This window comes from Giraffa tippelskirchi, chromosome 3 (genome assembly GCF_054371585.1).
Source record: "Giraffa tippelskirchi isolate mGirTip1 chromosome 3, T2T-mGirTip1v1.2.pri, whole genome shotgun sequence".
Classification (NCBI taxonomy): domain Eukaryota; kingdom Metazoa; phylum Chordata; class Mammalia; order Artiodactyla; family Giraffidae; genus Giraffa; species Giraffa tippelskirchi.
The window spans coordinates 92623728-92638440 of record NC_137277.1 but is presented as its reverse complement, the minus strand read 5'-3'; the positions used below and the strand labels follow the sequence as shown (position 1 = coordinate 92638440).

Genomic DNA, 14713 nt, shown 5'->3' with positions numbered 1-14713 from the left:
AAGCATACTGCTTTTTTAAAAAAAAATGTATTGAAGTATAGTTGGTTACAAAAGAGGAAAGAAGGGGAGGGATAAATTAGGAGGTTGGGATTAACATATATATATATATATACACACACACATACTGTATATAAACACACACTGCTTTTTGAGAAAGCCCATTCCATTTTGTAGTGATAATTGTTAGAAAGCTCTTCTTCATATTGATCAACCTGTTATCATCTAATTATACCTTCTGACCCTAATAATAAATCCAGAGACATAGAATGAATCTTGTCCTTGTTCTCCAAACTCCAAGTGTTTGAAAGCAGTCTTGATAGACATGCAAATATTTGACAATAGGTTATATGGGCTCCATGTGTCTCTGTTCTATAGATTTAAACATTCTTAGTTCTTTTCTCTAACGTTCCTGCTTTCCAGACACTTTATAGCCTTGGTTACTTCTTCTGAACATAATGCTATTTATTAATGTCCACCTCAAAATATGGAACCTGGGGGTGGGGTGGGGGTGAGGCTCATGAGAGAGGGGATATGTGTATACATAAAGCTGATTCATGTTGTTGTACAGCAGAAACAAACACATTATAAAGCAATTATACTTCAATTAAAAATTATGGAACTTGATCTGGACATTGCACTCAAGATGGGATTTTTTCAGTACATATGAATATGTTACATTACCTGCTAACCGAGCTGTAGATACTCTATCCACAGATATATGCTAAAGGTACAGGAGCTTTTTGGATCTTAATCAGTTTGTTTGTTCATATTATGCTGGTGGTAAGTAAAACAACAACAAAAAGACAAGGAAGCAAACATGCATATCAGGCCTGGTAAATCAGGTCTGCATCATCATGCAAATTAAAACTTTTTAACATCTCCTGGTTAAGAATCCTCTTTAGTACTATACATGGTGTACAGAGAGCAGTCAATAAAATTTTGTTTTTTATTTGAATGAACCTGATTTTGTCATCTGAAAAATGTGCTAACCTGCTTTTTAGTTATCCATCCAAGATATTATTTAAAAACTACATTTAACAAGACAGGGCCAAGTTGATGATACCCTCTCAGAGGGTCCTTGTCACCACCCCATGGTGACCTTCATGGAGATTCCTTTCCTGGGTTGGTCTCTACTGCCAATAGGATCTCTATGCAGCACACGCCTTATTGGTGGTGCAAAGAGGCTGAGCATCTCTGTTCTTTGAAACATTTCCAACATTTCGACTAACTAAAATCCACGCATTCAACCATACCCTTATTAATTAGCTGGTATTCCATCCTTCCATGTACAGAACATAAGAAACTTTGTCAGAGAATCTCAAGACTGGATCACTGGTTTTCCAGTTATGTTCCATGGGGTCAGGGCTTTGGATACCTTTCTCACTTTTGTTTGTTTAATATTTTAAGATTCTGCATGGACTTTAATTTGACAAATGGACATTCTCTCCCTAGTGAGCCCAAGCAATAGTCTAATAGTCACTGTTCGCTGTTCTCACCTGTACAGAGATCATCTTTTTAAATCATCATTTTTTGGAATTTTATCTAGAATTTGCTCTTTTAAAAATAATAATTCACTTGCATTTTGATTACCTTTTAATTCCTTTCCCCATGACTCTTCACAGATACTAGACAGAGCAGTCATAACTTTCAACTTTTTCATTGATTTAAAACATGAATAGCCCAGGCCTAAGGATTCTTACGTAAAACTGCTGAGCACTCTTTCAGTATCTCCCACCTTCTTTTTTTACATGAAATTCTTCCTAATGTATCTCTTCTCCCATTTCTTGTTTAAAGGTTTTTCTCCTTGATATAGACTATGGAATCAGAATAGGAAGTAAATGATTCTACTCTGTGTCTTTGTATCTCCCTCCCATTTTATTTGTCTGTCATTTCCTCCTCTCCACTGCTTCTATAACTTGCTCATATATTTTGTTGCACTTACCACACTCTATCATATTTATTACACGGTCATCTCCCCAGCAGACTAGTAGCTGGTGGTCCTTGTTCTCAACATATTCCCATTATAATGAGGGAGATATACATAAAACCAATCACCAAAATTAATATATTACTACAAAATTAGGCGCATACTCTGCTGATTAAATGCCCCCCAGGGTAAGTGATGATGGCTCAGACAGTAAAGAATCAGCCTGCAATGCGGGAGACCTGGGTTTGATCCCTGGGTTGGGAAGATCCCCTGGAGAAGGGAATGGCAACCCACTCCAGTATTCTTCCCTGGAGAATCCCCACGGACAGAGGAGCCTGGTGGGCTACAGTCCATGGGGTCCCAAGAGTCTGACATGACTGAGTGACTAAGCATATAGCACAGGGTAAATGAGTTACAAATCAGCTGAGAAAATCAAAAGTAACACATGAGTTCAACAGTGGTAGCTATCACTTGGACTAGCTTCTTTTGCTGGCATGTCTATTAGAAAGAACACCTCCACAAGCTCACAAAATAGATTACTCAAAGGAAATGCTAACTGGTGAGAATGTCATATCTTCAGCTGGCTTCCTGTATTCTTTTTTGAGCTCTTGTTCTCTGTGTATGAATCACATATTTTTTAAAATTTCTGAATGAGCTAATTATAAGGAAGCTTTTCTGCTCTCTTACCTCCTGCCCCACAGCACTGAGATCAGCTCTTGGAGTGTAAATGCAACCATATCCTTCTCTTTTCTTCTATACAGGTTTTCTATTAATATTACTCTAAGAATTTTCACTCCAAACTGGTCTTGTGAGCCTGACTCAAGCTTTGGAGTCAAACCAAACCTGAGTTTGATTCTTAGTACAATCACCAATTATCTAAGTAGCTAGACTTTTTCAAATTCTCCATGCTCCAATTTTCTCAACTGTTAAAATACTTCCTAAGATTGTTTGCAAATCAGGTGAGATAATTTATATAAAGTAGAGAGTTCAGGACCTGGTTTCCAATATATGATGGCTTGGGTCATTCTCCACATCATCCTCATTATTATAGGCAGTAATCAGTATTTGTGGAATTGAATTATTTTTTCACATTCTTATTGCCACTATCATTGTTACATGTGTTAATGACTTTGTAATAACCAGGAGTTTTTATTATTAAGAACACTTTAAACCACTGAAAGGAAGTGTTTTAATTTTTGTGGGTTTTTGCTTTGTTTTTAGCATTATGGTCAATCCACATTTTCAGTACTGTTTCCCTCGCTATAATTATTTTACATTAAATTAGTTTCTTTAAGCCTTCAATACATCAAAAAGTTCATCTTGTTGGAATTTACAGCGGAATATCTCCACTACATGATATAGAAAAAAACAAAAAGATTGACTACTGAGTTGACTATCTCCCACTCACCAATCCCCTACCCGACTCACTCCCCCATCCCATCTGGTCCTTGATTCAGGATAGTCTAAGAATCACTCCGCTGATTCTGGAAGTAATGTGTAACGTGTCCCATCCCTCAGACATATTTAGATGGGCAAAACTTTTACTCTGTTGGGCTTTGGGAACTGTTTACTCATACTTATCAGTACATATCAGATAGATTTACAAAAGTAAGGAGTTTCGATTCTGTTTAAGAAAAGCTACAATCCTTTAATTTGTAGAGTGAGTCTGGACAAATTTACACAGTGGCTCAAGAACTAAGTCCTATCTTAAGTAGCATCATTAGAACAAAGCAAACACACACACACACCATCCCTCGAGATATTTCCAATACAGTATAAACACACGTACACATAAATGAGATAAATATAAGTATCATTAAATCAAATTATGAGTTAAGACATTACTTATCACCTGAAGATGGCTAAGGCAGAGGAAAGGGGATGTTACTTTCTGAAAACATTCTGTTTGTTTACTTTTTGTTTTTTGCTTATGGGCCAAGACAGGAAGGGATGCCACACAGGTTCATCCAGTCTGGATATTTTGTAGGCCAGTGAAAGCTCTGTCCCCACTCAGGCCTTTAAAGCTATTGTTGTTCAGCAGGGAATGCCTTCTGCCTCCACCTGTTCAGCTAACTGCTACCCCATCTTCAGATTCAAGCTTAGATGTGAAGTCTACCCTCCTCACTCCACCACTTGCCCCACCACTAGGTCCCCTTTCTGGTGGTTTAGTCACTAATTTGTATCACTCTTGTGACCCCATGGACTGTAGCACACCAGGATCCTCTGTCCATGGGATTTCCCAGGCAAGAATACTGGAGGGGATTGCCATTTCCCTCTCCAGGGAATCTTCCCAACCCAGGGATCAAACCCCAGTCTCCTGCATTGCAGGTGGATTCTTTACCATCTGAGCCACCAGTTGCCCCTTCTACATAGTCTCAATGCCCTGGGTCCAAGTTCAGTTAGGAAATCTCTATCAGTTCAGTTCAGTTCAGTCTCTCAGTCATGTTTGACTCTTTGCAACCCCAAGGACTGCAGCACACCAGGCCTCCCTGTCCATCACCAACTCTCGGAGTTTACTCAAACTCATGTCCATTGAGTTGGTGATGCCATCCAGCCATCTCATTCTCTGTCGTCCCCTTCTCCTCCTGCCTTCAAAAATTACTAGATTCCTCTTCTCTTTAATCCATTGATTTCAAGACCCATATTTTGTGCACCAACACACCTAGAGCCTAATGTAAAATAAGCACAAAAGATTATTGAATATATATTTAATATATAAAGAGTGTATCTAAGTAATTATCAAAGCAGTTAAGAACACAAGCTGCAGAGTTAAATATTTAGGATTCTGACATAGTACATACCTCACTGCCTATGATTCTGGACAGGTTATTTAACATTCCTATGCCTCAGTTTCCCCATCAGTTAAATAATCTAACGATAATATCTATTTTATGAGATATTTTGTGATGCTCAGTGAACTTATGCAGGTAAAGTGCTTGAAGCAGTGACTTGTATATTCAAAACTATTGTTATTCATATTGCTATTATTATCTCATATCTCTCACCTCTCTTTCACCCTCACCTCCAATCTCTCTCTCTCATTCTCTGTCTCACACACACACACACACACACAAGCAGGTTTCAAGGTCAGTATCATTTGAAGGTCTCCTTAAACCACATTTTTTAGCAAGCCTTCTTTGAGCTCTTGGAAAGGCAGCATTCTTGGGAAACAACACTGAGCCAGAAATAGTCCAAGATACAGATTGTCTTCTAAGGAATCAGCTTCAAAAGAGAGCATTTTTTGGAATGTGCTTGTTACTCTGTATGCATTTATTTTATAAACAAAGGGATTTTTAGACACATTGTGGTTTAATCCCACATTATATTAATAGTCCCCATACTGCATTAGGTACCATTGGAAACTTGGAATCCATCTGTATTATACAGGGAAAAGCATACTAAAATAGGAGTCAGGGGATTAGATTCTATAAGCATGTCTTAGAGAAAATGTAATTGTTAATAACTGAGCTTCAGGAATGCATAAAATAAGGAGGCTGCATTTGATGAACTAATGTCTGAAAATTCAATGATTCTATTTTAAGATGGGAAAAAGACATTTAAAGGTATCATTCATGTCAAAGAGAAAAAAACTGTACAAAATAAATATTCCTGTGAAGATGGGTCATGGGGTAAAGGAGTCAGCAAAAACAGATGAGGAAATCTTAGAAGACTCCCCAGAGTTTGTTGTACTAGATTTTGAAAGCAAAATGAACATGAGTTAGCGAACAGAAATAAAATGCTCATTGACTTATTTCCCCATTGCTCTAATATAGAAAATGCATTTGAAAATAATGTATGCAATTCTCTAATTTATAAGAGCATTTAAACTGAGTAGGTTTGTCCTGAGTTTTAAAGGTGCAAATGAGCATATCCTGGAGGAGGGAGTTGGAGAAAGACTTCCGAGGGGACAGTAGAGAATATAGTACCTGTCAGTGGTTACACACCAAACCAGATACTGTGAGGAGGGAAGATAAGCCAGTTAACTAGGATGAACTGGAATAGTTCCAGTCTTCACTAGAAATGGCAGAGATGATATTGGATAGGTGAGGAGAAAACCTTGCCAGACCACTTCAGTGATAATGTGAGATTTTGAAAATCTTGATTAGAGCCCTTGTGTATTCTTGAACAAGAGTAAAAATAGTTTGCACTCTGTATCAAGGATTTTCAGAGTCTTAGTTGAATTTTTATTTTAAAATGAAACTGCTTACTGTAATTTAAGTGACAGATACACAGCAAAGTGATTCAGTTTTTATATATTTATATTTATATATATATATGTATCTTTCTCAGAATCTTTTCCATTATAGGTTATTATAAGATATTGAGTTCCCTGTGCTATACGGGGAACCAACAACCGACCTTGTTGGTTATCTATTTTATACAATATATAGTAGTGTGGATATTTTAATCCCCAAACTCCTAACTTATCCTTCTTCTCTCCTTTCCCTTTGGTAATCATAAATTTATTTTCTGTCTGTGAGTCTATTTCTGTTTTGTAGATAAGTTCATTTTATCTTTTTTTTTTTAGATTCCACATGTAAGCAATACCATACAGTGTTTATCTTTGTCTGTCTGACTTATTTCCCTTAGTATGATAATCTCTAAGTCCACTCACATTGCTGCAAATGGCATCATTTCATTCTTTTTAATATTTCATCACACACACACACATACGTATATATACACGTACCACATCTTCTTTATCAGTTTTCTGTCAGTGGACACTTAGGCTGCTTCCATGTCTTTGCTATTGTAAATAGTGCTGCTATAATGAACACTGAGGGGCATATATCTTTTCAAATTATAGTTTTCTCCAGATAAATGCCCAGGAATAGGATCAGTGGATCGTGCAGTATTGGAATAAGCATCATCTGTAGTTTATTTGAGATACAGTTGTTTCTTTTTCATTCTTAGATGCCAACTGGGTTATTCATGTTATCCTAAAAATTTTCATGTTTTTAAAATGTTTGCTTATCTTTATTGATTTTTAGATTTCATGTGTTACATGACAGCCACCATTATTTTTTAAAAAATCAAACCCTGTTAATATGAAATGAAGTTCTTTGTTGTTTTTGTGGTGTTACCAGCTAAACACGGAAGCATACATATTATAGAACACGGAGATTAAGTAGGAAAGAGGTACTGAAATGAATCATGCTAAGTCCTGGGTGTCCTGCATGTGCTATGGAGTCAGAATTTTTATGAAGTTCACTTATACAAGCCAAGAATTAATGAAAACATAATTTAAATGTCATAGAGATGACAAAATAGGAAAGGTACCCCTCCTGTTGGTTAATGCAGATTTACCTATCTCAGAAGATTGAGTTTATGTTAAGCAGTTATACACTTGAATTCCTTAGAAAATCAAATCTTTACACATAGAAAGATGCTTCTGTTGGCAAATAAGAATTAACAAAAGTGCTAATAGCAGCCAAACAAAGTAACATCCTATTAGTGGACATCAAAGGAAAGTGAAAACAGCTTAACCAACGCATTTATAAAGAAAGAAATTTCAAGGAAGGTTGAATTACAGATCACAGCAAGAAACAAAACCCAATAAAAGGAAATGCCTACCTTTGTTAGAACATAGATTTAAGCTCTGAAATTAAAAAAATTTTATATAATAAATCAACAGCTTTTGGGAATGTATTTCAGGGACTCTTTGCAACACACACACACACACACACACACACACACACATGCTTGCTACTGTGTTGTTTCCTCCACCTGAGGGCAAAGATCAACCTTTTATTTGTTTTTCAATACATTCAGAGTTGTCAAACTGTCAAGTTTGGGATTTTTGGTCGGTAATAAGTATTCTTCTCTAAATGTCAGACTTTTTCCTATGAAGATGAGAAAATGATGTCGGGTGTCACCAGGGTGTTTGAACTGTGTAATAACTGAATTGTTGTTAAGATCAAAAAGCATAGTAATTATTACAATTAGTGAAATCCATAAAGTAATACATTGAAAAGCTAAAGAATCAAAAAAGTTCTATTTAGAACTTCCTTGAATAGTCCCTTACTGAGTTTCTGCATTTATTCCTATGCTGCTTCTCAGGATATATGTTTTGCTCATATTCAGAGAAAGTGTCTCTTTCTAAATGCTTTTTTATGAAGAAAACATGTCATGTGGTGATACAGCAGTAAGAAGTGAAATACTGACTCTGGGTTTCCTGATGAGTGAAATTAATTTAGAAAAGAAATATACATAGAAGAGAACAGTTATGGTATGAGACCCAGCCGCCCACGGGGGCTATATTGCAGAAGGTACTGCTGTGGGTAGTTTCCTATGAACTCCTTTGAGGGCGGAGTTTGTTTGGGTACCTGTGTGCAAGAGCCTACCTCACTGCCATCTGCTCTTGTCTTACTGAGAGCACACTGACCTGACTGACTGCTTCGTATCAAGGCCTCGTTCATGGAACACTCTGTAGAGAAAGCATGTTTGTAATCCCAACAGCACAGGGCAGCACAACTTTATTTCCTAGTACATGGCTTCTCTGGAGTCCAAAAGACAGAGTTGTCGTTTCAGAGACATGTTTTGCTGATTTAGGTGGCAGTAGCTTCCACTAAGATGCTATCACCTCTGAACAAGGACACATTTATCCCAACATCAAATGTGTCCATCACAAACTGAGTCTAAAGATAGCTTTCACTGATGGGCATCTGTAACCTTTGGCCTGTTTCACATCATGCTGGCTGAAAGCTCCAACAACTGTAGCTCCTAGATTAGGAGGTTAAGAGTTCCAATTAACAGGTCTTGTGTCCATATAAAAGCCTATCATTTTGATATGTTCATGTGCCTTCCTGTAACTTCTCTAAAGAGAAAAGTAAGAGGAAATGATTTGACTCACAGTTTGTTTTTGTTTTCATCCCATATGAATCATTTGTAAGTGGAAGTGTAGACCTCTTAATCTCCCACACTATCCACAAACACTTACGGATTATGGGGACATATTGTTATATAATAACTTCATTCTTACCAAGTGCAAAAATGGGGATTTTCAAACCTGCTAAGTCTCTTATTTGCTGCTTTGTATTTCTAGATGACAAAGAATGGCACCGTGGAATCTGAAGAAGCGAGCACTCTTACAGTGGATGACATTTCTGATGATGATATTGATTTAGACAACACCGAGGTGGATGAGTACTTCTTTCTTCAACCCCTGCCAACAAAAAAACGAAGAGCACTGCTGCGGGCCTCTGGAGTTAAAAAGATTGATGTGGAAGAAAAGCATGAGCTGAGGGCCATCCGCCTATCTCGAGAAGACTGTGGTTGTGACTGCCGGGTGTTCTGTGATCCAGAAACGTGTACCTGCAGCCTGGCAGGCATTAAGTGTCAGGTAAGGACTGGGATTTCAGAGAACCCAAAGGCAAGACATTATACACTACCCACTAAAGAGGCAGTTGTGTTACATATAATGAAGTTTCCCACATGTGGAAAAAACTCTGAAGCAAGGCAAGCCACATGATTCAAGAAGAGAGAAACACCAATTCAATGACATTTATGAGTATATGTAATATAGATACTTGAACATAATATATATTATATATACATATTTATATAAATATACATGTACATAATATTTTATATATCATGTATGTGTATTACCTATACACACATAAATCTATTTATATATTATATAATATAATATATGTATATATAATATTTATATGTATTATATATAGTATACATAATATATAAATGTGTATGTGTATGCATAATATATTAATGTGTATATATACACATATTACATAATATATATATACACATATATGACATAGTGTGAAAGGCAATCCAAGCTGCAATTAACAGTTGAAATTGTTTCCCCTCGGATTCATTTATTATACGAGCTCATTTTGGCTTGTAACAAGCAGCCAGGGAGATCATGTCGTCCCCACCATTTGAGTTTGCATTCTCTAATCCATCCATGGGCCATAAAATGATGATTGGTTAGAAGTGGTGCAGACTAGTGGAATAATGATTAGACTGGAACTTCAGAAAACTGAGTTCTCCTGGCTCTGTTTTCTGCCACTATGTGAAACTGGCAAGTCAGGTAAGCTTACTGGGTTCAGTTTTCGCACCTCTGACCTGAATGGGCTAGACTAGATCAGGGGTTGGGAAATGATTACCCACAGGTCAAATCTGGCCCACCACCTGATTTTGTAAATAAAGTTTTATGGAGGCACGGCCATGTTTTTGTTTATTTGTTAACATGTTTCCTATAACTGCTTTCATAATTCTACAGCAGAGTTGAGTAGTTGCTGGAGAGACTGTATGACTCACAAAGCTTAAAATTATTCTCTGGCTTTTTACAAAAAAAAAGCTTACCAAACCCTGAACTAGATGATTCTCAGGTTCCTATCCATCTGTATCATTGGTACTATGTGATTAGATAGGGGGTGGTATTTTATGCAGAAATTCAACTTTTTCAGTTAAAGCCCTCAGGCAGACAAAAGGAGAAGGCAGTTCTCATCAGTTGAGCAGTTGCTTGAGGTGGATTTACAGAAAAGGAAATCACAGCTCAGAAAGCAGCTCTAGATTCTGGCTCTGACATCTGCTACTGCTTTTTGTTGGGGCCAGGATGACTGGGATCGAATCTGCTTTCTTCTCTGTAACAAAGGAAATTCCTGAGCTTGAATAAGGTAGCAAGAAAGGCAAGTTCTTCCTGGTTGCCTATACTCTGGTCTGCATACAGATGGGGGTCTTAGACAGTAAGCATATGTTAGGCGCTCCTTGGGATGCCCAGAATTCCACTCATCACCTGAGTGAGGAGCTCAGTCTTACAGCCCTTGCTGAACCCAATCACTCTATCTACAGAGTCCAATTATTGGAGTAATTTGGGGGTATTGATTAAATAAGCAGCTTCTCTAGAGAAGCCTGTAGTCTAAGGGAGGGACAGGGGAGGAGGAGCCAGCAACTAAACCGGAGTCCACCGGTCCCAGTCATGAATGTGCATACCTATTGCAGCCCCCACAGTGCATCAAGTACCAAGGACCCAAAAGAATAAGACAGTGAACCAATATGTATGAATTATCAGGCTGCATGAGACTAAATGGTGTCTCAGGCAGAGAAGTTCATTTTATAATAAGAAAAGAAAACTCATGGTGAGTGTGAGGAGTGTCATGTTATTTAGACTAAAAATAGCAGATGGGTATGAGGGCAGTAAATTTGTTTAAAACTGGGCATGTAAGCTGACTTGCTGCTGAAAAAGGAGAGCTCAGGAAAAGGAGAGAAGCACTGGTGGAAAAAAAAACATGGGACCGAAATTAATGGGCTGGAGAGAAGGGGTAAGGGAGGATGGAAGCAGAAGTAAAGAAAGCACAGGAGGGATAAACGAACTAAAACCATACCATCGACTCATTTTTATTCGGGGCATAGGTTTAAAATTAGTTTAACTCTTCTGTCCTAAGCCTTCGCTTCCCCTTTTGTTTCTGTTTGCTGCTTGATTGTCATTTATTCTGGCTTTTAAGTGGGTTTGTCATCCGAGATTCCAAGGGTTTGCGGTGAGGTACTGGATTTTGATTTGATTTGTTAGGAGTTCCAGGGGGGCTAATCTGTGTTCTTCCTCCCAAGGTGGATCGAATGTCTTTCCCCTGTGGCTGCACTAAAGAAGGATGTAGTAACACAGCAGGTAGAATTGAATTTAATCCTATCCGTGTCCGGACTCACTTTTTGCACACAATAATGAAACTTGAACTGGAGAAAAACCGAGAGCAGCAAATCCCCGCGCTGAACGGCTGCCACGGGGAGATAAGTGCGCACGGTAGTTCCATGGGCCCGGTGGCTCACTCCGTCGAATATGCTCTCGCAGACAATTTCGAGATTGAAACGGAACCGCAGGCCGCCGTGCTGCACCTGCAGTCGGCCGAGGAGTTAGACTGCCAGGGGGAGGAGGAGGAGGAGGAGGAGGAAGAGGATGGCAGCAGTTTCTGCAGCGGAGTCACGGACTCCAGCACGCAGAGCCTGGCCCCCAGCGAGTCCGAGGAAGAGGAGGAGGAAGAGGAGGAGGAGGACGACGACGACGACGACGAGAAAGGGGACAGTTTCGTGGAAGGTCTGGGTCCCCACGCCGAGGTGGTCCCTCTTCCTTCCGTCCTTTGTTATTCCGATGGCACCGCCGTCCACGAGAGCCACGCAAAGAACGCTCCTTTTTATGCCAACTCTTCGACCCTCTATTACCAAATAGATAGCCACATTCCAGGAACTCCCAACCAGATCTCTGAGAGCTATCCGGAAAGAGAGACTGTCAAGAGCGGTACCCTCTCGCTGGTGCCTTACACCATGACCCCGGAGCAGTTCGTGGACTACGCCCGGCAAGCCGAAGAGGCGTACGGCGCCTCCCACTATCCAGCCGCCAACCCCTCTGTCATCGTTTGCTGCTCCTCTTCGGAAAATGACGGCGGCGTGCCCTGCAATAGCTTATATCCCGAACACAGGTCCAGTCATCCTCAAGTGGAATTTCACTCATACTTGAAAGGCCCTTCCCAGGAAGGGTTTGTCTCTGCGGTGAATGGTGACAGTCATATTTCAGAGCATCCTGCTGAGGATCCTTTGAGTCTTGCAGAAAAGAGTAGATTGCACGAAGAGTGCATCAAATCGCCCGTGGTCGAGACTGTCCCTGTTTAGTAGTTTAAGTTATTCTAGGACCAACTCTTCTCCTATTTAAAGCGCTGTATTTAATTGGATTTCCTGGGCTCGTTGTGGTTTCAACTGAGGACCAAGAAAACTTGGCCCGTGGTGAAGCTTCCAGACTGTATTTTGTTTTCTCCTTTGTAGCTACGTGACTGTGCCATTGCACAAACGCAGTCTCTATGAGGATTTTAAATGATTTCAGACTGTTTTGATAGAAAATGCTAATTTTAAAAAAAAGCATATCTCACAGTTGCCTACCTGTCAAACTGTGTGAAACCTGCCAAGCTGTGTAGATCAGAGCTCCAAGTTTTGGATTATCGGGCCTGTGCAAGATTGTTAACTAAGACTGGGAAATAAGATTTAGAGTCCTAATTTTCGATATATCTGAAGATGACGGTGACTTTTTAATGTAAAAGTTATTATTGTAAGAAAAAGATTTAATTGCCCCATGTGTATTTTATTTATGGTAGCTAGAAGTTATGTTCTGATGAAAACGAACTGCAGCATGTTCTTTTCAGCTGAAGATGCATAGTTAGTACCACCGAGCATGCCCACATGGATTGCCTCTGGAATCCATTCACGTTTTTATGATCATGTCTGATCAGATTTGCAAATACTTTCTTAAGGGTGAAATAGGCCTATTTTTGCTATTTTGGACAAACAAATGAGTCTGTATGTGCAGGTCGTTACACAGTTTTCTCTAAAGTTAAGAGTTAGGACAATCCTCTGGTGAGGGCCTAGTTCATTGCCCTCCCTCAGCTGACTCCAGAGATGGAGGTAGAAGGAATTGCCTTTCTTTTTTAAACACAGCATCATCTTGGTTCTTAGCTTGGACAGCACCTTCAAACTCTACTCCCCTGCATCAAAATGCACTTTAGTGCCCCTTCATGGTACCTTGTGAGGGGTGGGGACTAAGAACTCTTTGAGATGAAAAATTAAAAAACAAAAAAACATTTTAAAATTCTGTAACTATTATAAGGTTCATAGAATTAAATAGAGGAATCAATCCAATGATACTTTATGAAGGAAAAATGACCTGTTTTCCTTCACCACTCTCAAGACCTAACTCGGTCAAAGCAGAGGAGGCTGAGAAAACATGGAAGAGACACAGCCTCAGCAACCAGCCTTTTTCTACAGCGTGATCAATCCGTCTCTACAAAAATGAGTGTCTAATGAAATTTACACTTAGTGACTAGCTGACTGAAGTGGGGGCCTCTACCCAAATACTCAACTAGGCCTTACTTTTCTGAAGCATTTTGATTTCTCTTGCCTGGGACAATTAGCAGAACAGTCCAGAATGCGTTGAATACTTTCTAATTACCTCATGTTCTCTTATAAAAGGGGACAGATAGAAATAAAACATGCACTCCCCACCTTTAGATTATCTGCACTTGGTTCGTCGGAGGACTTCTAAGATCCTGTTTTCCTGTAAATTAGTTTAGGTAACTAAATAGTGTGTTCTAACTTTTAGTTCCAATGCAATATGACTATGCTAAATCTGTTTCATATTTTTGACCTTCTATTGTTATGTCATTTCACATTTTATGCCTCTTTGAAATGTGGACATGCCTTGCTATTCAGTGACTGCATCACTGCTTATTTTTTGTCTCTTAGACTTGGATGTTTAGAAATATGGATATAAATACATTGTAGATCTCAAGTCCTTAAAAAATACTATTTTATTTCACTGAATTTAAAAATGTTTGGTCTAGAGAAAGTCCTCCAATGGAAGAGTTTCTACTAAGACTTGACTTGGGGAAAACATGTTTACTTGGCAGCTCTTCCACTGTGCAGTTGGTTACAGCCCCTACTCTATCCCCACAATGGGCCAACCCAACCTTAGAACCATTAGTATTAACACTAAAGCAGCTTTGGGCTGGTCTTTATGGAGGTAGCAGTTATGGGGGCAGGGATGCTCCTTTTGAACGACAGGCCCTTTGGGCTGTTCAGATTGGGGTTTTGCTCAAATCTTTATAGCATATCTCATGTTGTCTGTAAAATTACAATTTTTAGTGCTTGATCTCCAAATTTTCCCCCCTATCAATACAATCTAAAGAGCACAGGCCCAAAGAGAAAATGACAAGAAACTATTGTTCCTTCATTTGAGCACATAAAAAATCCTGTGTGCCATATTGATTAGACCATTGCAAG

At 39.0% G+C, this 14713-nt stretch overlaps 1 protein-coding gene and 1 long non-coding RNA gene across 4 annotated transcripts in view; one reads left to right on the top strand and one right to left on the bottom strand.

Moving 5' to 3' along the window:
* Positions 1–13934, top strand: part of CSRNP3 (cysteine and serine rich nuclear protein 3) — a 198911-nt gene extending 184977 nt beyond the window's left edge. For both annotated transcript variants that reach the window (XM_081581245.1, XM_081581246.1), the window contains 2 exons: positions 8973–9269; positions 11504–13934. In XM_081581245.1, coding sequence (XP_081437371.1) covers positions 8973–9269; positions 11504–12556 — 1350 coding nt within the window. In that variant the 3' untranslated portion in view covers positions 12557–13934. The remainder of the gene's footprint in view (positions 1–8972; positions 9270–11503) is intronic.
* Positions 1–14094, bottom strand: part of LOC145542437 (uncharacterized) — a 53077-nt gene extending 38983 nt beyond the window's left edge. Inside the window, exons 1-2 of one of the 2 annotated variants that reach the window (XR_014079852.1) lie at positions 13937–14094; positions 8910–9092 (exon numbers count right to left, since the gene is read on the bottom strand). This is a non-coding gene — a long non-coding RNA (uncharacterized LOC145542437). Of the gene's footprint in view, positions 1–8909; positions 9093–11280; positions 12056–13936 lie in introns of those variants that run through there. The other variant, XR_014079853.1, reaches the window with a different exon arrangement.
* Positions 14095–14713: the final 619 nt, after the last annotated feature.